Source organism: Zosterops lateralis (assembly GCF_965231275.1).
Source record: "Zosterops lateralis genome assembly, chromosome: 2".
NCBI lineage: Eukaryota > Metazoa > Chordata > Aves > Passeriformes > Zosteropidae > Zosterops > Zosterops lateralis.
Genome location: NC_139763.1, coordinates 87,336,195 through 87,357,671, shown reverse-complemented (window position 1 = coordinate 87,357,671; position 21,477 = coordinate 87,336,195). Strand labels below are relative to the sequence as shown.

The 21,477-nt window shown below is 41.0% G+C and overlaps 1 protein-coding gene across 1 annotated transcript in view; it reads right to left on the bottom strand.

Annotated features, from left to right (window-relative positions):
• The window catches only part of LOC310905723 (ovostatin-like), a 29,124-nt gene extending 8,209 nt beyond the window's left edge, over positions 1-20,915 (bottom strand). Inside the window, exons 1-27 of the mRNA XM_083854375.1 lie at positions 20,833-20,915; positions 19,098-19,281; positions 18,287-18,443; positions 17,314-17,366; positions 16,816-16,836; positions 15,906-16,074; positions 15,184-15,268; positions 14,416-14,533; positions 13,685-13,805; positions 13,342-13,451; positions 12,335-12,493; positions 11,000-11,224; positions 10,731-10,788; positions 9,569-9,714; positions 9,046-9,189; positions 8,298-8,468; positions 7,591-7,711; positions 6,443-6,536; positions 5,546-5,774; positions 5,206-5,332; positions 4,475-4,596; positions 3,778-3,829; positions 3,354-3,437; positions 2,163-2,339; positions 1,599-1,680; positions 575-731; positions 45-119 (exon numbers count right to left, since the gene is read on the bottom strand). Coding sequence (XP_083710501.1) covers positions 45-119; positions 575-731; positions 1,599-1,680; positions 2,163-2,339; positions 3,354-3,437; positions 3,778-3,829; positions 4,475-4,596; positions 5,206-5,332; positions 5,546-5,774; positions 6,443-6,536; positions 7,591-7,711; positions 8,298-8,468; positions 9,046-9,189; positions 9,569-9,714; positions 10,731-10,788; positions 11,000-11,224; positions 12,335-12,493; positions 13,342-13,451; positions 13,685-13,805; positions 14,416-14,533; positions 15,184-15,268; positions 15,906-16,074; positions 16,816-16,836; positions 17,314-17,366; positions 18,287-18,443; positions 19,098-19,281; positions 20,833-20,897 — 3,306 coding nt within the window. The 5' untranslated portion in view covers positions 20,898-20,915. The remainder of the gene's footprint in view (positions 1-44; positions 120-574; positions 732-1,598; positions 1,681-2,162; positions 2,340-3,353; positions 3,438-3,777; positions 3,830-4,474; positions 4,597-5,205; positions 5,333-5,545; positions 5,775-6,442; positions 6,537-7,590; positions 7,712-8,297; positions 8,469-9,045; positions 9,190-9,568; positions 9,715-10,730; positions 10,789-10,999; positions 11,225-12,334; positions 12,494-13,341; positions 13,452-13,684; positions 13,806-14,415; positions 14,534-15,183; positions 15,269-15,905; positions 16,075-16,815; positions 16,837-17,313; positions 17,367-18,286; positions 18,444-19,097; positions 19,282-20,832) is intronic.
• Between the last annotated feature and the right edge of the window lie 562 nt (positions 20,916-21,477).

The window sequence follows — 21,477 nt, the reverse complement described above, 5'->3', positions numbered from 1 at the left end:
AGCTTGACAAATGGCTGACTGAGTTAACAGCACCAAACACCTACTGAAGCAGAGTGTCCAGCCTCCAGCAATGATGCCACAACGTAGGCTGTGAGGGAGTATTCAGCTTCTTCTCCACCCTGATTAAAACAAGCAAAGAACTGGTTAGGACAAATGTCCTAGAAAGAAACAACACATGAATTTATTCATAGTTCACATATCAGTTTGATTTGAGATCAGCAGTAATTTCTGTCTCCCTGTGTGCACAGGAACAAGATCAAGTTCACACAGGATAAAACCAAAGTAATTGACTGCATCTTCTTGACTTTCATATGTGTTTAATAAAGCAGACAATAGGTTGTGGCTGAGCACACAATGGAGTGATAGAAAACAAACCCCAAGAACTCAGGAAGTTCTACTTGTTTTTACCTCATCCTCAAGAGCACACGTAAGAATTATGCCCTGCTTGTATAGAAGAGAAATGAGATAACAGTACTAGGAAGAGTGAGGGTGTGGTGAAGAGTAAGCTTGTGTCTTATCCAAATAAATCCAGATGGCAGGACTGGAAGATTGCGGCTGTACTTATCTCAGTTACCTTCAAAGCATTGTTGAAATGTGATCCAGCATTTTCAAAGCAGCCATCTGACTTCTGCTTGCTCGCCAGCCAGATCAAAGTTTGGGACTGGACGTTGTCATCAATGTAGATGTAGCGCTTGGCTTGCTCCAGTGACTTGTACACAAAGGCAGTGAGCCTGCAGGTGATCCAGAAACACAAAGCAAGTGTGGTGTGAACAAGACCAAGGACATTTACCAGTGCATAGGATGTGCATAGAAAATGACATAAAAAGAACTTCATAATATTTGAGGTAAAAGAAGAGCGTGTTTTCTAAATAATACACATAAAATTCTGATACTAAAAATTGACCTGATATGGCTCCATTACTGTGCTGAAACCATTATTTGAGAGCAGTGGTAAAGTATAGACACAGCTTGATGATTGATGTTAGCAATTTCTAGTCTTAGTTAATTGAATTATGAAACAAACCAGGTTGGAAGGGACCTTTGGAAGCCTGTTAAACAACCTGCTTAAACTAAGGTCAACTTCAGAGCTGTATCAGTCTGCTCAGTCTTTTGTCCAGTCATGTGAAAGTCTCTAGGGATAGAGATATCCACATCCTCTCTGGGTATTTGTCTCAGTGCTACAACCTTCTCCTGGGGAAGACTTTTATTCCTTCTACCCACCTGGAGTTGTTTCTGTAGCAACTTGACTAAGGACAAACTCTTGTCCTAACTCTATTCAGCTCCAACAAGAGTCTGACTGTATTTTGACAGTCCCCATCTAGGCTGCAGAAAAGTTTACCCAGGTCTCCCATTAGCTTCTTCTTCTACAGGCTAAACAAATCCAGATCCTTCAGTTTCCTTTGAACATTATGTACTCCAGCTCCCAATGATCATACCATCCTTTTGTTGCCCTCTTTCCAGTTATTAATTTCTCCTTTACTAGGAGATTCAAATTAATTGAACTGTATTTATTTAATCTACTAAGAATAAGAATCACTGAATACTTGGCTCATTTTTCAAAGCCTAAAGATAGGGAAATAGAAAGTGTCATCACTTACCATACACTCCCTTCTCCATCTCGTAACCCAAAGGAGCTGTAGGATCCATCCCGGTGTTTATATGATAGCTGTTTCTGGTAGCCTGAAAACACAATAAAGAAGATACATTTTCTAATCACAGAAAAGGATTAGTTCTGATGTTTGTTCAACTGAAGCAGCAAGACTTTTGGATTTGGTATCAGGTAATGTATGTTTGGCGAATAATGCCAACCACTCTGCCTTCCAGCTGCTTTTGCTCCTTAAGAATGACACACTACTTTTGGGGTGCTCTCATTGCCTGCTCCTATGCAGTTATTGTGGTACTGGAATTCAGAGATCAGTGCTCACTATGTAGAGCTAAGGACTTCAAGGCAAACATCACAATACTAAGTCAAAGAATCTTAGCTTATTCTGAGTTGGAAGGGACCAACAATGGTCAAGTCCACCTCTTAACCATGCAGAGAACCCAAAAAAATCACACCATCCGCCTGATATCATTGTCCAAATGCTGCTTAAACACTGTCAGGCTTAGTCCTGTGACCATTTCCCTGGGGAAGAAGATGGAAGAATCTGAAAACCTCTTACCTGTGGATAAGTAACCAGTACCCCTGACTCTAATCTCTTCAGTCAGCTGCCCTGTCTTATTCAGATAATCCAGGGCATAGATGTTGGGTGTGAACAAGGCCATGTTCTGTTCTCCACAGCCATAAGGCATATGGAGGAGGTTATCCATATTCCGCAGGGCTGTACCCAAAATGTCTCCTGAAGAGTGAAAAATGTATGAAGTCAGCTCAGCTCAGCTCAGGTTTTTATTACACAGTATTATACATTGGTCTGTGCTTTCATATTATGAACCCAAGGGCAATGACTAATATAGAGTAATCACAGTAACCAAAGACACATAATAGAAAAGAAGTGCTGAATTGTCCCCATTTTTCATTTCTTATCTGCATGATAGACACTTGGGAAAAACTGAGAATCTGAGAAAAAATGAGCACCAATACTGGCTGGCATGGCTTCTGAGAAACAGCTATGAAGGGTTAGATTTCCCTGCCCTTTACAACCTGCTTCCTGTTTTTGCATGTGCTTGTGAAAATGTTGTGTGGGGTATGATGCTGATGAGCTGCAGAGGCTGTAATTGCACAGCATCAGCACATCTCACACAGACACAGGCGCCCAAAACAACTGTGTTTAGAAAACAATCTGAGTTCAGAACCTCAAAAATTTTTTACTGAAGAGAACCCTCAAATCTTATAATAATGACTTTCCGATTAATAGAGTTGATTGGGACCCAAAACTTTTATTCTATGGGAACTTACTGACTTACAAATATTTTTCATTATGCAAAATGGTAAATTTGAAATTATGCAGTCAACAAAATTCTGAAGATTTCTTTCCAAGAAAATAAGATAATTTTTTTTTCAAAGAAGTCTGTCTAGTTCTGCTTTTCATCTGAATTGGCTGTTTTACTATACTGAATTGCATATGTTAATGCAGTATAATCTGAAATGCAATATAAATGGAAATTATTGGACCATTTTGTCCTCTCTTGATATGAGAGAATTGTGAGCAAATTTTGCCTTTCACTGCCATTGTCCAAAGTAGAAAACTTACCTTCTAAAATCAGGAATAATTAGTTCTTCAACTTTACATAACGTTTGTGGGTGTATACATGATATACGTGTATACACACACATGTATACATGTATACATGATGGCACGTGGTGCAGCACAAGAGAAATGCCATTTTGCATTTAGTCTAAGTATTAAACTTACCAACGACAGAAAAATAAGCTCTGGCTGATCCCTGCACTAGGTTTCTTGGCAAGCTGAGTGATACTTGTTCAGAAATCTTTTTGCCTGATAGGAAAATGTGAAAAGAAGAATTGTTAAAATTATGAGGTTTTTACAGAAGTCTTAGCTATTATAGTCTTCAGTCTGGGTAAGGAAAAATACCATAGAGACTTGTCCAATGACCCAAAGGTATCTGAAAATCCTGAATTTTAGCCTAGCATCTTGACCTGTGTCCTAGTCACCCTAGGACACCCTGAATATCTCTTTCCTCCTCTGGAAGGGTCTCTGGCTTTGTAGGACAAGATCTACAAGACAGTAAATCTGTTTCACTTAGCTCCCTGGAATGAATGAATGAATGAATGAATGAATGAATGAATGAATGAATGAAGGAATGAACTTGCCTTACCTTTTGCACAGACAAGAGAGCTCTGAGTCAACTCCTTTTTAATACCTTCAGGCTGTTTGATTGCAGTGAAGTGAGAGAAAGAAAAATGCAGAACATCACCATGAAACCATGACATTTAGCAGTGTAAGACAGTATGTGAATAAGGCTATCCAGACCATGCACCTCTCATACCCAGTCCTACCCTAGCTCCACTAGAACACCTCTTGGTCCATCCCTCTTTTACCCAACATCCTTTTCAGAGCACCTTCCTCCTCAAAGAGCAGTTAAAAAATAGTTATTTCTAGCCTCTGAGAGGGACTCTGTCCAATTAATCCTATGTAGCTGTTGCTGTATGATGCTCAAGAGAAACCCTTTTCCTTTTATATCTTCTTTCCATCCTCCTCCCTAGTATTCGAGTCACATTCTAAAGATGCTTAAAAGTAAGGTATGGAATCTCTTCCCTTCTGGCAACATGGGCTGTCAGGACACATGATCATGGTCCCAAGAAGGAGACAGTGGGAGAAGGACAGTGGATACTGTGACCACCATGACTTTCACTCTTATTTCGATATGGAGAAGCCTACTGTACACAGGTACTGTACTTCCTCCTCACTGTACCACAATCTCTCCCTCCTTCCCTTCTAATTGCTTCTAACCCTCAGCCACAGGAATTTCAGTTTCCACGAGGCAGAAAGCACCTGCAGATTTCCTACTGTACCTCAACAAGTAGGGTTTGAAACAAGGTGTCACTGTAAAGGGTCTCCTCTTCTGGAGATGCACTGTTCCCAGTATCTTCAGCGTCCACTTTGGCCTCAGCAGTAATCACAAATTTCACCTCACCTGGAAAGCCACCAACAACCCAAGAAAATGATATCTTCAATGTCTATAACTACCCCTGGTTTTGACTGTCTCTTCTAGGCTGATGAACTGGTGAGAAATGTGTTTCCTCTAAAGATAGCTCAGGAAAAATCAAATTTCATCAAGATTCCATATCTTTTTTTTAGTGGAAAGGAGTGGTTGCCTCGGGCCCTGGTATGAGGAATGAAAGAAGGGTCATCCTGTCCAGAAAATGGACATTCAGTACTAATTACCACCTCTTCTTAGCCTTGTACTGAATTTTCTCTGGCCTAGGGCAGTGTTCTAATAATTTAATTATAGCTCTTCTGCCTTCATTCATATTTCAACTTTTGGGGCACTTACACATGCAGGTAATTACAACTGCTTTTAAAAAGAGACAATGTGGACTTAAAGGCAGGGCAGATTAACACAGCTATAAAACTGGGAAGGAACAGTATCCTTATTGCCCATTGAGAATCCAGTCCAAAATTATTAGCAAATTTATTAGCAATTAATGGAGCTGTCCAGAAATGCCTACTTGTTGTTTATTGATGCTACCCTAAAGAGTGGGAGTAGAAAGACGAAATCAAGGAGGTAAAAAGAAAAACTTACCCAGTTTTTGGGGCCTAACAGCCCAAATATATGTTTTTCTTTCATTGGCACACACCGTTGCTGTGTTGCCCCCTGATGAAAGGATCTCTGCCTCATAGTCACTTGACTGTGCCAGTGTGGCACTGATCTGAGACAATAAAGAAAGGAGCAAGATTACAAATGAAGGAGGATGGCCTCAAAATCAGGCTGCAGAGCAAAGGAGGCTGCTGCATTGCTCAGTATTTATTGTGTTTTGCAGAGCACAGTACCCATACCCTCTGCTGAGGATCCTCTGCCAAGAGCAAAAAGATCTCTGGGAAACAAGCAAACCACATAGGAGGTGATAGGGAACTTGGTATACCTGCACACACTTGTTGAGGTAGTTGAAGACATTGGCTATTAAATTAAATTTTTCCCCTCGAGTGACAGAGTATGGCCGGGTGAGGTCCACAAAGAATGGCTGGAAGGCTGTCATGGAAGCAGGAGGGGAGATGCCAAACCCAGCATCATCGTGCACACAGAAAGCGCTGGCTTTCCATTCTGTGATGGTGTCAGGAATGGTGTAAGAGACATCAACCTCTCCTCTGGAACTGAAGAGAATAAGAAACACAGAATGAGAAATGATCTTTGGAATTTTTCAAGGCAAGTTATAGAATAGGCTTTCTGCTTGAGTTAGAACTTCTGTTTTCATCTCCCTTTCTACAAGATACTTTTCCATATATTAAAAAAAAGTTATAATGTTGAAGTAAAGATAAAGGTGCTGGTTAACTACATGTTTAAGCACTCAAACACTCAACTTTTTAAATTTAGAAATACCAATTGCTGAAAAACCAGAATGCCCAACCACACAGATTAGAATCAATAAATTTAGATTAATGTTTTAGAACAACTTCTGAAGGCATAGTTAAGATGGAAACAGTCTTATTGTAGATATTATGATAGCCTGAAATAAAATAAAAGAAAATAAAATAACCCAAGTTTTTTTCTGCTGAAATAAAAATTGGATGAAAAATAACAAGCTCCTTCTCTCTCCATAATAATAATTTCATTTCACTCTTAGCCCCTACCTATTTCTCCCCACCAGAAAGACAGGAAACAGGGCATAGAATATTTGCTTGCAAATGTCATTGATCAAGATGGGAAAAGTAGACCCACATCTACAAAGCAAACATATGTTCCATGGTTCCTTCCCAGAGTCCATTTCAGCTGAATGAATCAACTAAAAAAGGAAGAACAAAGTGAAGATAAACATACTTACTCAGTGTTAACCAGTTCCCAAATCCAGGTCTCAGGGAAGTATTTCCGAACACTGCTGAAACCACCAGCACTCCCACCAAGAATCCTTGACTCATCTACAAGATAGGACATGATTAAAGGATAGTATTAGAGACATCATGTGAGAAGAATCTGAACTTCTGTCAGACATGCTTCGCCACCACAAATGAACACTAAGCATCATGTTTGAGCATTTTTTTTATTTCCTGTCCCCCCATATAACAGGGAAAATTCCAAGAGATGTAGGCATATGCGAAGAAACAATTTCTTATCTATTCTCTTTTCCCATGGGAAAATACTGGAAATATTAGTATTTTACAAGACATTTCACTTCATTTCATACTGAAAGTTCTTGTCATTCAGTTAGAAAAGTGTGTTCCCCATCCTCTACAACTAGCTCTCTCTGATTTGCAACTCAGGACCAGCAGCCAGTATTGTCATCAAAGCTTGTAAATGCTTTACAATGACTTAGAATCACAGAATTACTTTAAAAAGAAAATCTAAGTTGGGAACAACCCCTGTAATTCTCTAGTCGAACTTCTGGAAGTAGGACTAGCTTTAAAGTCAGATCAGATTGCTTCTTGTGCAGCTCAGTTTTGAAAACCAGCAATGATGGAGTTTCCAAACCTCCTGGAGATCCCCTTCTAGTGAAATACAATTCTCATGAGGAAGAACTTTTTGCTGGTGTTGAATGACACTTTCTTTTGTGGCACTTATAAGTGCTACTTTTGCTTTTTTGCTGAGCAATCTGACTTAGTGGAGAGCTGATAATAACTTTTGTTGATCTATAAAGGCTTTGGAGACCATGTGCTAAGAGTGCCACATGCTGTGTGAAGTCTTGACTTTTAAATATTTAATTGAATTATGTTTTGATGAAAGGTTCTGACCTGAAAACCCCTTAAAGCCAATATCAGTTTATAAAAGAGGCAGCATCATAGTATTCCCTGTCCTTTCTATATGCACCTGCACCTGAAACAAAATTGATTCTACTGCAAGGACTGCCAGAAGGAGATTACAGGATGCAAACTGGGTCTCACAGGCCTATTTCCCCAACCCCCTCAATATTCTGGCTGTTATTTTATACAGGCAACAGTTTTAAAGGACTGGAGATACAGAATGAGCTTTTTTTACCTGAGGTCTGGAGACTGGCATCAGAATAGTGAGAAGGGTAATTTTCCGTGTCTGATCTCTCTTCATTGCACAGAACCGGTTTCCGTAGTGCAGAGTTGGTGAACACTTTCAAACCCATATCCTAAATGTGAAAAATCAGTGAAATCACTCAGGGCATTCACTAGCTGCCAGTGCATATCACTGATCATCATTCCTCATTTCTCCCCTCTCTCATCCCATTTTATCCCATTTTTTCAGCCTTGAATGCCTCAGCTCTACCTCGCCAACCTCTGTGTATTTCTTGTGGAGCAGTGACACCTTGTGTTCTGCAAAGAGCAGTGATGGTGAGTCTAATGTTGGCCTCATGTCTTAGGGCACAGGGCCAGTGGGCAGTGGATTCCAGTGTATCAGGGACCAAGTGGCCTGCATCATAGAAATAGATCTTTACAAGAAATGCCTGGAGTCATGAGCCAAGGCCATGGTCCTGCTTAGGAAATGTCTACTGAACCATGAGCAGCAACCCAGTGATTTTCTAGCAGTGATTTTCAGACCTCCTGAGTCAGTGATGAGGAAAAAAAAGCATAAATTGCGTGATCAGAGGCTTTAGGTAGTTTCAGGCATTAGCTGCCTTCTCTCAGCAGTAAGAACCTGAGAAAGTTGAATGCTAGTGCAAATGAATTCTTCCAGAATCCCTCCCACTTAAAGAGCCTCCCACACAGACCACATACCCTAAAAATCCCGTAGACATCTCCATCCCTACTGACATTCACAGGTTCAAAGTACAGGCCATCAGAAAAGATGGTTTTGGATGGGATACACTGCTGTGGCCTGTCATCTTCCAGGTTGAGCCCGTTGTAGTAATAGCCATATAAATCACCTCGAGCAAGCTGGTAGTACACCTGGAGGTGAGAATGACTAGTGTAAGCACAAGGAAGGTCTCAGGCAGATGCAAAATCACAGATATTCAAAGCTTATGGTGGTCCCTGAGTGATCTGTAGACTTTGGTGGGCTTAACTAGTGATGCCAACCTAGAGATGAATAAGCAATTTTGACTGAACTGTACCCTCCTCCTTCTGAGCTGCAATGGTTTTGTGGAGTGAACTTGAGCAGAAAGCATGGAGATACACTCCATGTATCACACAGCTGTCATCTACAGCTTTTTGTTCTGGGCCCAAGGCCTATCTGAGCTGTAAAAATGCAATTTTGACATAATCACTCCACAATGAGGAAATATCCTGTCAAGGATTTACATAAGGCATATTCTTGGGATATATGTTACACTGCCATGCATCCCAAAAGCAGTGTCGTGCTATCAATTTCTGTCTTCGAAGTGTACAATTGCCTTAGACCTTCCTTTCATCACAGATGTCTGTTTCCAAAATAAAAAATAAAAATACAGTCAGCAGCAGAGACACCGCAGGTGGGAACTGGGTTGTTCCTAGCTCAAAAGAACACAGGACTGGGGATGTGGCTTACACTCTTGGCAGATAACTCTTGCCCAGACTGAAGAAGGACGCTCTGAATTGCTCGCAGGGCACAGTGGGAGTTGGCAGCAGCTTCCAGGTGGAGCCCAACTTTAGAGCCCGGGAAACCCTGCTCCTCAGAGAACTTGAGCTGGACCTGGAAATTAGGAAATACAAGACAAGCCCACGGAAATTAGGTGAGTTGGATTGGTGCAGAGATCTAAATCTCACCTTTCATCTGCACTCGCTGTTCTCTGTAGGACAAAGCTCCTACCGCTAGATGTCCCTTCTGGAAACCTTTGTACAAACTCACATAATGCCTCCGCAGCCACTCTTCTATCTCCACTGTGCAGAGTTTTGTCTGAGCCTGACCATATGTGCCAGTTCCAGAGACAGCTTCTCATGATCCCAGACACACCTGCACCATTTCTATTCCTAAATGCCATCCTCAGGGCAAGGCTCTTGATATGAGAATTTCCTGACCATTTTTCAGCAAACCCTGATATATCCCTTAATAAGAAAGCAAAGGTTTCCACCTTGTTTTTGAAGCATATATCACTGTGTATCCTGGAGCTGTCAGCCACTATCTCTCCATGAGGATGCACCGTGTAGAGCAGCAATCTGGCACTGGGGGCAAGCTTCTCAGTGACAGTCAGTGTGATGGAGAATGTACCTCTGGAAGCTGTGGAAGGAACACGGATCAGGGGAGGACAAGCCAGCAAAAGAGCTTAGACAAGCCTCAGCTTTGGAGGAAGGACCACGTATTAATTCATAACCTACAAGCACCTTTAAAACCCAGGGAATTGGATATTGGAAGATTCATCTCTCAGAGGCTGAGGGACAGCTCCCATCAGACACAAACTGGAGGATGCTGAGACCAGGGTGCTTTGCAGAGAGAGGTCTATGCTGGGAAGAAGTTAAACATGGAAATCTTTACACAATTGCTATGAGAAGTGCATAATATTGCCTTTGGGTCTCAAAACTAGAACCTCCTACACCAGAGGCTATAGAGCAATATCCTGAGTTACAGGAGAGTTCTCTTAACACAAAGAAATATGAAATTCTTGTCTACATGGATGAAAACTACAAGTGCATGGACAGGGAGTTAAGCTTAAGACCAAAGATGGTAAATATGAAACAAGTTCTGTATATGGAGAGAAGCTTACTTAAGCCACCTCCTGAAGTGTGCAAATAGACCAGGTTCTGTCAGAAAAGTTATTTTAACAATGACCAATTGAAGGTCAGGATCACTGTCATTTGTGGGTATTTGGAGACTTCTGAAAGGGCAATGAATTTCAAGAGTTGACTGCTAAATATCCCTTTCAAATGGGACACCTATTATTCCAAACTTTAAAATGTTTTATTATCCTAGTTGGTGAAGACTAGGATGTCACACAATAACTGTGAGACCATAAATACTCCTTGGCATTATAAAATAATATAATAAAACAATAAAACAGATGAAGGTTGCATTCGACATGTTTGATCACAACAAAATGTCTTTCTATTAACAAGATAAAATTGATTATGTTATGGGGGTTTGTCTAGATGCTGCAGCAAAAGAAAATTATTCTATGAGCAGTAACGGGTCATGGGATTTAGGAACTAGTACCTAATTTAGTCACAGTTCTTTGCTTTCATCACTTGCAAAACTTACTATGCTCTGAAGTACAAGTAGTAATATGGTCTGGAACTTACCACCAGAAATGCTGACTCGCTTCTTGCCACTGAGAGTAATTTTTCCTTGCATCATCACCTGGGCACAGAAAAATCTCATGAAAGGGGATCAAAAGCACCTTCTCCCTTCCACCATGAAATCATTAATTTTGAGTATTGTTCTGAGAAGCCTTGAAGGCCATCAGGTTGAGCCATGATCCATAACCATGGTCTGATCATGAGATTTCTGCCTTATGGAGTGCTTGAGAGAAGGTGAAAAAAGGTGTTTTAGGACTAACATCAGGACTTACTACGTAGTAGAAGTTTGTGTGTGTGGCATTGCCGTAGCCGTCTCTGTTCAGGACATAGTGAACATTGATGATTCTCTGCTGGCCACAGCTGAGCTCCTCTGTCACTGGCTCAATTTTCAGAAAGCTGTTGGTCCGTGAGTAGAAACGCCGGATGAGGAATGAAGCTTTGGGCTCATTATCAATCCCCCAGATAAAGTCTTCACATTCATGTGGTGCCTGTTTGACCTACAACATACAAAACCATACATGTGGAATCAATAATGTAGAAAAAAAGAAGATGCAAGCCAGGTCAGAGGCAAAGGCATCTTTTCTGTAAAATATTCAGTTGGGAAACTGATTTTGTGAGGTTGTTAAAGCCACAAGCAAGAACTGGTGTGAAAAATTTGTGTTTCACCAATGCAGAGTGAGCAGCCTTCTGAACAGCTTTAGGCATTCAAATGCCTTTGGCACATTGCAGTAAAGGGGTTATTTCAACTTCTTTTCAGGCTTGGGACCAATTGCATAAACTGCTGGGACTTACACTGAATTAGAATGTCATTGTTCTAAATGACACACTTTTTCTCAGCTCCTTCCATCACACCAAAACAAAGGCATGACATTACAAGAAGACCATGTGATGATAACAGGCATGAGTTTGTGTCACCCCTGACTTTCTTGCTTTCAAGTGTTTGAGTCTTTGCAGCAGCTTTCTCATGCTGCTTCATGTAAACAATATTGTATTCTTAGAAATTATGTGTATGTTTTGCATTCTTGTTCTCTGAGAGAGAACTTGACTGATGGTCATAGTGACCAATGGAGTCAGGAGGTTGTAACCTCCTTGGGCCAATCTTGGCCCACTGTACAAAATGTATATAAGTAGAATTGGAGTCAGATAATAAAGAGTCTTCCATATTTGACCCTGCTGCTGCCTGCTGTCCTCTGTGAGAGTCCGCACCCACGTCGCAACGTGTTGCCCCTCTAAGGGCAGGGGTAACAAGTTTGTGCCAGCAGAAATGCAGGCAGTGAAAGATGCCTGCAATAGTAGTAGGCAGTGAAAGATGCTGGCATGCACCAAGGCTAGATAGGGAAGGCAGTGCAGTCTCTGAGGAAGGTCCTCTAATACACAGAATAAAGAGAAGGAAGATGAATGTAAAAAGAGCTTCTAAAGGGGAGGGAAAAGCAGGGAGGAACTGAAGATCACTACAACCCAAAACCACAGCTGCGGTGCAGTGTACCTCTTCTCAGGCATTGGTACTTGCCCATATGAGTTTCACAGAGTTTGCAGGTATTCCTTCTAAACCCTCTCTCCCATGAAGTATTTATTCATGAATTAGACCGTAGCCTGTGTTTACTTACTGTCAACGTAAAACTGGGATCAAAGAAGTTGGACGTGTCAATGGAAAAAGCAGCAGTGCCATTTTTGTCGGTGGTATAGTTGGCCAGATAATCGCCATTGAGCTCCAGCAGGACAGTGCTGTTGGAAACAGGCTCACCATCCCAACCTGTCACAGTGACCTGAACACAGTGAATACCCAAGGGATTCAGAAAAAAGCAAAGAACAACAACAAAAAAACCCTCTGTTTACTAGAGGATGCTCACTTAAACACTAAGGACTGTTGCAGGGAGTAGAAATCAAGGGTGAAATGTACTGAAGAGGCAAATGCTCCTCAGTATTTTGAGGGAGTGGGAGTTCTATGATAGGAAAATTCCCATCAATGGGAAATTCCCATCAGTATAGAATAAACTATGTGTCACAAAGGGAGGAGAAATATTTATTAAAGAACATTGATTAACACACCCAAAACAACCAGATGACTTCATGGCCACAGGCAATCTGTAAAGCTCAGCAGCACCTTTCAACTCCTACACATCTGTGCACACCCGCTGTCTCCATTGACTGTCAGGATGATGTTGTACAGGTCATTATCCTTTTTGTGCCTGGTTTATCCTGCATGTGTATATTGCTAATAAGTAGGAGTGTGCTCCAACATCTACAGTGCTATAAAGTAAACATCTCTGGGATTGTGTGATGCAACACAGGGTGAATTCTACCTTTAGTTTACGCATAACCGTTCCTGAAGAATTTTCTTGAACACTCCTCTTCCCCACTCATATGACCTTCCATTTATTCACTTTTAGGAATCCTCTGACTATAGCAGAAAAGAGACCCTGACAAGCCAGGTGTGACACAATTTTCTTTTTTCCTCTAGGAGTATCAAGAGAACTATGCAGTCACTGTTATGCAGCATTATCATGGGAAGCAGACAGCATGTTCAGGTGACAGCCATAAATGGGGCAACATGGAGATCATCATGCTGGACCTCAGGGAGTTTGGGTCTAAATGTATCCTCTCATGCACCTACCTCACCATGATAAGGAATTCCCCTCTTGTAATAAGAATCCATATTCTGGAACCTCACTCGGTCATTTTCTCGGTTCACTGAAACATAGTCATAGCCCTTCATCTGGATACCTGTGAGACACACCCAGTACAAAGGAGAGGAAACAGAAATCAAACACAGGCAGAAAGCTGTTCCTTTTGAAAAGCTGTATGGAGTGGTGATGCTCTGGAGAGAGAGCTGCACCAAGGAAAACATAATTGCTGCCTGTTTGCCACACGATGATCCAGGGGATTCCTCTCAGGAAGACCCATGAATTAGCTGGATCTGCATTAATCAGTTACTCCCAACATCCACTTGGTGTTACCTGTCCCATTTTCGGTGACGATGCTTTCTACTTTGAGGCTGGCATACATCATGGCGTAGCTGCGGTAAAGCTGGAATTTTTTGATGGAAATGACAGTGTTGAGGCAGCCATCCTTTCCCAGCTGAAATAGTAGCACAAAGGGGAAAACTCATTTTTCTCAAGGTTTGCAAAATTGCTCCTCATTATGTATTAGTGAGTCTCTGAAGAGCTCCCTGCCTACCTTACATTTCTTGTTCCCCAACTCCCATCCCAGATGACTGTTTCAATATCATTTGCTCTAGCACCTGGAAACTTCTCTCCTTATCCTCACTAGTCTTCTCTATGCTCATGCTCCTTCTTAAACCCATCGTGCATGATGCTTGTGCTCTGTGACCACAGCACCTGGAGTCTGAGCTAGTGGACAAATTAATAATTCATTAAATATTAGGTGTCCTCAAAGACTTTCAGCGGACATCTGCTGATGAGATTTGGTAAGAACACAGCCCCAGTGTTTCAGAAATGATTACAAAATTACAGTTTCATAAGCTTCCCTCCTTCCTACTGATCCTTTCTGAGGGAAAAAACAGTCTTTCAGTGAGGTCTTTCACATTGTCTGTGAGATAGTGAGAAAAACCACACCACTGAGATTGTCTCTCTGGTGTTCCCTTGTAAATTAATGAGGCCACTGAATACTGTGCTACATGTTGGGTAGTAAAGCTGACAGGGAAGAAAGAACTTGTTATGTATCATACCAGTCCAGTGACACCTTCACAGGTTTTTTTCCAGTTTTGTTTACACAGTGGACTATAAAATCTCTGCTGACACACATTAATTTGGGCATTCCCTTGCACTGGCTGGCCATAAGTGTACCTAGGAGAGGAAGAAACATGAGAATTTAACCATGTGGATTTAACATGAGACCTGCAAAAGTTACAGAGCAAGGCAGACTCTACATCACTCCACAGTACCCAGAGCACAGACAGGAGAGCAGCTGGGAAGCAGCCAGCCCTAGTAGAATTCCCTTCTACTATTTTTAGTCCCTTTCTGCCGTTTTGTTGGAAAACCGCTGCTTCACCATTGCTTTGGTGCAGTCATTCTTTAAGGTCTGAAGCTGGAAAGTGGTGCTGGACTCAGGATATCATTCCCTGCAGCTTTTTCTCATTAGTACCTTACACAAGGCAGAACATATTGCAGAAAGACCCTTTTAGCTCTTGGCACTCTGCACTTGGGGTATATTGCAGCAATTTTAATTCTAGACTCTCATTTTCTGTAATAATAAAACACAACAGTTTAATAGGAAGTACTTGGTTTGGACACACACAAACTCCCCTGGTTTTAATTCTGCTATGTAGCAGGAGAAGAGTTATCCTCTTTTATATCATGAAAGTCATAGCTAAAGGAATTGCTCTAAGTCACTTTCTGAACCACGAGCAGGATCTCTGCTTCCCAGCACAGCACACCATCCAATGCCTAAAACCTTTGTTGTGCACAATTGTGTTGTCTTCAGCTCTGATACTTACAAAGCACAAACGTTCACCCTGACTTCTTCATCAAAGAAAGAAATCGACTTTGGCCCAGTGGTTGTCACTTCAAATTTTGGTAGCACTGAGAATGTAATATGAATATGACTGATCAGCAATTGCATGACATACACAGGTGTTTGTGTGTGTGTAAAACAGTAAAAAAACAGTTGGCAAAGATATTTTCACCAACAAGGGAGAGGAAATGGATTGAAGAAAAACCTAATTAGGAACTGGCTGTAGTATATTACAATAGAAAAAATAACCTTCAGTGGTAAGATGAGTAACTTCTTTAAAATTAAATAATAATCATACTAATAACTATAACAGTCACAGCAAACCCCATGATAAATCACTTTAATCTCTTTTCTTAAAGAAAAATGAGTAATGCCAATGTGTCAAACTGGTTAAGCCCTGAAGAACAAAAATTATTATGCAATCCAGTTGCAGTGAAGGAGAAAAGCAACAGATTAAGTGAAATAATAAAATCAAATAGATTGCTCTCTTCAGCTTATCTTTTATCCCAGATCACTAGCAATAATGACAACATAGCTGGGAAAGGCCTGTTTCTCATGCACCAGTCCACCCAGCTCTCTCCATGTCTTTCTTTTCCAGGTATGATGCAGAGAATGCAAAGGACTTAAACTCTGCACTAGTAGCTTTTATCTGACTAAGGCAGAGCCTCACTGCTAGCACAGGGTAGTTTATGAGCCTTTGCTTACCATACTCCTCCACTCTGAAGAAGTGGTACTCTTTTTCACCTGACTTCGTCTCCACAGTAATTTGGTAGGAGCCCAGAATAGGCTCTGGGATTAGTGGAAAGGAGAGCTGGACAATTCCACGCTTTGATGTCACCTCCAGCCACTGGAAGATCTTATTTTGCTCTGGATCCTGGAAGAAAGTAGCAAAACCTTTATCACCATTCCTTGCCTTCCTTCAAGGCCTCTTTTCTGACATATTGGTCACTGGCTAAGAGCACTTTGGGGCTGATGACATGTGCTTACTTATCATCTCTGCCTGTGGATTTAACAAACCTAGGTTTATGTTTAACTGGGAATTAGCTACACTGACAGATGGCCTCAGATCATTCAGAAACAGTTCCTGATTGGGATATAGGTTGATAGGTTGTGTCCAGGACACAGGCTGCCTATTTATGACACTCAGCATAAATCTTCCTGACTCAACTGCCTTTGTAAAGCAGGAATGTTATGCTGGCCTCTCTCAAAAAGTGCTTGGACATGTGGTAGAAGGTGATCCATTGTTGGCCCATGCCCATGAGAATGCGGCATTTCAGAAAGTCACTATTCTTATGCCTATGTGTGAGAATGAGGCTCTTTCACCAGTTATTTGCTGTAGTCCTCCCAAGGTAAGCCTGGACAGAACATTCCTGTTTGAGCTCCAGGGAAAGGCAGGGCAGCAACCCCACGCCATCTCTGACTAACAGCTCCAGTTCTGCTGATTTCTTCTCCTCTGGTGTTTGACAGAGAATACTGCCATTGTTCAATCTCAAATCCATTGGCTTTAAATGGTGTGCTCTGGGTGAGTCTCCCTCAGCTGTTGACTCTATGGGGAATGATGAAGCATAGTCTTTCCAAAGGAACCTGTGGTTTAATTTCATGTTGTATCTCTTACCTCAATGATGATTCTGGGATACTGGAGGAGGAAAGAAAGGGAGAGAGAGAAAAAAAATCAAAACAGTAATCTAACAGTGGAGGCTGATAAACACTAGAACATAAGGAAAGCTGTGAACAGCTTTTTCTGGATAGAGAAGACTGGTCAAGGAAACAATTTGCAACACATGTCTGTAATTAAAGAGATAATTTTAAGAGGATAACCTTTTTGTGAATTTATCTTTTCTGCAAAAATATCCAGTCTTTTTTTACATATCTGGGACTACAAAATCTGTGCACTGCGGGAGATTTCCACAAGTGTTTTCAGAGCCTTGCCCTCTACAAGGGCAGGGAATTGATGGAGTGTGAAGGTAAGGAGTTACAGCAAATATACAAAATACAAAATATAAAAAATATCAGGAAGCCTATTCCTGGCCCTTCTTATTCAATATCTAAGTGAGAGAGTCTCAGTGAAGAGGTACATCAAGAGGGTACTTGAAAAGTTTTGACCATCACTCACCGTCTCCTGAACAGGTCTGAACTGGCTATCCAAAGTGACGACACGAAACATCACTGAAAAAGACACAGGATAAAAAAGGATTACAGAATCATCAAGGTTGGAAGAAACCTCCAGGACTGTCTCATTCAAACATCAGCCTGGCACCAAGTGTCAAATCTCAAAGTGTCACATGCAGATGCCTCTATTATTTATTTTATTAGCAGTGATAAATCATTTTCAATACACAGCTTTGCTCAGGCTTCTTTGGAAAACTGAAGAATGCCCAGAGAACATAAAAGGATTATCTTAGCCAGTGAAAAAAAGAAAAGCAAAATAAATGTTGGCTGAAATATCTTAAATTATTACCCACTTGGACTAAAGCAACCTCTATAGCAAATGCAATTTACTGCCTTCAATCCTTCTTGAAAACTTAATTCTTTGGAGCATTTCCTAAAAAGACCTGTTTATACAAACCAGTTCAATGTAAAAATCATAGAGAAGGAAGGATTTGTCTTTATTTTAAATGTAGACTCTGTGCAGCATTGAAGTATAATTATGCTAAAGAGATAGCTAACTCCACCACAGCTAGTACTGTCATTTAAATGTTGTGATGGAATCAGCACTTTGAAATAGATCAACAGTTAAGGAGAAAGAGCTGTTGACGGGAAATGAGGTGCTTGCTTCATTTTAATATTAACTTTATTAACTCCAAATCTAGTCTATTATTTTCTGTATTTTTAAGGATACTTTTTATGTGACTGTCCTCAAGTAAACCTGACAGAACCTGAGATTTTGTAAATGCAATTAGTTAAGTACAAGCACGTAAATTCTTCAATTGTGTTGCACTGTTGTGAATTGGTTCTATTTTTCACTAAATTTGATGATCCAAAACTCAGATGAGATTTTTATTCCACATAAGTAAGTTTCTGTCATCCTTGACCCACCCTTACTCTCAGTTTCTCACTTCTCTAGCTGCCTCAAACCCTTCATCCACCTTTTTGTCCTGGCTTGTAGAGGGGTTTGTCCGTCTGGACGAAGACAGCACCATCCACATTCTGAATTGCCACTGATCTTCTCTCAGCTAAGTCTACTGTGGCACCTCTGGCTGAGAAGGAAATGAATGCCATGGGATCAGAAGCAGCAGGAGGAACCTGGAGAGGAACAAAACCCCAGAAGAAAAGTGGTAAATGAGACATGCTGAGGTTTCCTGATGCCCAGGGTTTTAGAGTAGGATACTGTCAGTTGAGTCATAAATAACTTATGGAAAGTCATGAAAGCCCCACCTTTGTCAGTGAGTTAATTTCTGGGAATTTTTGCTGCAGAAGGCCCGTAATCTGTCACCAGGTAATAAAATTTGAAGCTGTGCTCCGTCCTATGCATTTCCCTGCTTACATGCAGGTTGCCACAGCCATATATCTTTAATTCTGAAGTGTTTTCTCCTGTTCCATTATGGAAGACCTCACCTTGAGCCTCTTTTTCTTGTGTGTACATATCTTGCAGAGTCATGGGAAAGGGAATAACTGTGACTCATCTGGGTTCTCTTGCTTGATACTTAGTTCCATAAGGAGCATGCAACTGTGATGAAAATCTAAAGCTTTTTCCTATTAACTCTGTGGATGGAGATGGAAAGTCTCTCTCTAGCTCCCTTCTACAATCCACAGGTTTTTTTCCTATTTTGTCAGCCTTTCCAACAGTTTCTCTTATTTTAAACAGTTTGCCTTCTTTTCCTCACTGACAAGGAGAGTTGCAATCAGAATTATTTCCAGTTACTACACCCTCTTCAGGAGTTTCAAAAGCGGAAATACCTTGAACTCGCTGCACTTGAAGAAGTCATTCTGTGTCATGGGTTCCTCAAAGAGAGTCTTTTGGACACTGCCATACTCCAGGACAGCACTCACGGACAGAGGCTCGCTGAGGTTGTGTAACTGCACACAAGCCGTCTGTGGAGCATTGCTCCTCACAACCGAGGGGACCAGCAGCACATACTGCCTGTAAGAGCAAACCAGAAAGTTCAGTCATGCAGGAAAGTCAGAGCAAATGAGAGGAAAATACCACAGAAATGCCATAGGTGTGAAGGATGACACGATCCAAAGCTCACTCAAACCAATGGAAGGATTTCAATTTCTTTCAAAGGATTTTCAATAATATGCTAAGAAAGCACAAATGTCAACTTCTCGACCCCTCACAATTCTTTCTGAGCTGAGGGATTGGCATGATTCTGTGCAGTGTCTTACCTGGCATGATATTGCACCTCTATTCCAGGTATTTACACAACTCCGATTACTGAAGTGGCTAAAGCACAGTTGCATTTGTCCTCCCATGACCTAGGTGTGTACTTAAACCTCTGCAGCCTCCCATAAGGAGGAGCGATATTTAGCGTTTTCTTGGGATCAATGACAAAAATACTAATTAAGGATTGCAACAACCTTTACATTTCTCATTCTCTGGATATCTCTTAGATAAGAACTGACATAAATCAATCCACTTAATGCACAAGAAGTGATCTTGCTTTTCCATTTTCCAGAAAATTCCAGGCAATGCTCAATCTAATCTGCATGCTCAATTTTGTTTCCATGCTTCTGTTTCCGTGTCTCTCTCTGTGTTGTTTTCTTTGTTTCTTTCTTCCATTGAAGTTTTTTATTTATACTTTTTCTCTTTATAATTAGGGTAGTCTTCCTTCCCTGTAGTACTCCTCTGAAAAACATTCCTTCATATTTGCTATGTGTGTCTAAAATTCTGTTGCTGTCCACCAGTTTGCTACCCAAACTACTCTTTCCAAATAATGTATGACAGGATTCATGAGTTGGTTTTGTAGCGCAACATGAACCACACAATCTTTTTTTTTTCTAATCTGATCTTTCCCCTTTTTTTTCTCCCATTTCTTTGCCAGCTCATATTGCCTTTATTTTTATTTTCACTTGCCCAGTTCAGGCTGCATGAAATTCAAAGACCAAAATTAAAAGTATTAAAATTAACAGTGTATTGGAGGAAGCTAAGTTGTCTTTCATAGTATTTTCCTCCAAAATTTTTGAGAAGAGGGTTTAAGTTCTAATGTTGGTGTATTTTTGAATACTATGGCTGAAATCATCTGTATAAAGCCATGGACACTGACAGTGCTAATAGGAATACTAATTGTACTGGGTTTGCCATTCAGCATGGTCTTAGTCCCAGCCACTGTCTGACCTCTAGCACCTCCCCATACATGGTGCTCTCTCTGTGCTGCTGATGCATATCAATCCTAATTATTGGTATTACTTGTTAGTCTAGTCCTGAGTCTCCTGCCACTTTACCCACGCACATCACACTTCAGCTACTCAAGTTCCAGGTTTCTGTCATCCACACTAGATTTCATAGCAGTTTGATGATAGAGAACACCATTCCAAACCATCCTTCAATGTCATCTACTTCCAAGCCAACACATTTAAGGATCTATGTCTCAAATATCCTGTTGATAATATAGCAGTGTCCCAGAAGAAATAAGCTGGTGGGAAATACAATAAAATATGTTATCATAAAGACATAGAAGGTGTGACCACTTACGTTTCAGAAGACACTATGGGAAACCAGTTCAAGGTCAGAATACTGAGAAGAATCCTTGACCACATGTCTGTGCGTGTAGAACTAGAGAGGCTGATCTCAAGCTGACAGCCTGTCCCTGGTTTTTAAATTGGCCTGGAAAGGTGCTCCTCCTCCATGGCGTCAATCACAATCTAACAAAAGTTATTTACATAAAATTTGCATACATTCCATTTCCTCAATACTGTGTTCTCACACTTCTTGAGCTCCCAAGCAACAGCTTTGGAAAGCTCTCATATTTCACATAGCTCTGTAATGTATTGCAAGCCAAACCGGTTCCTGCCTATATGATTGTTTCATTGAAGCTTACCTCCTTGATTACTGTGTCATTGGGTAAAGTTTCCTAAATGTTTCAACTTGTTAGTATTTGCTGCTGCTTAAGTATTTCCTTATTCTGCAAAAGGTGTCCTGCAGACATGTCACACAACAGAAATAATCATAACACACTGCTTTTTCATGTCTGCATGGAAGCCAGGATGGGTAAAAATACACCAATACAGCTACAGCGGCATTCAGAGTGGCACTAAAGGAAACTCCTAATGGTAATCTGGATTTCTTACTGCAGACACTAACATTTGGCAAGGAATGGTGTTGGCAAGTGGTCTACCA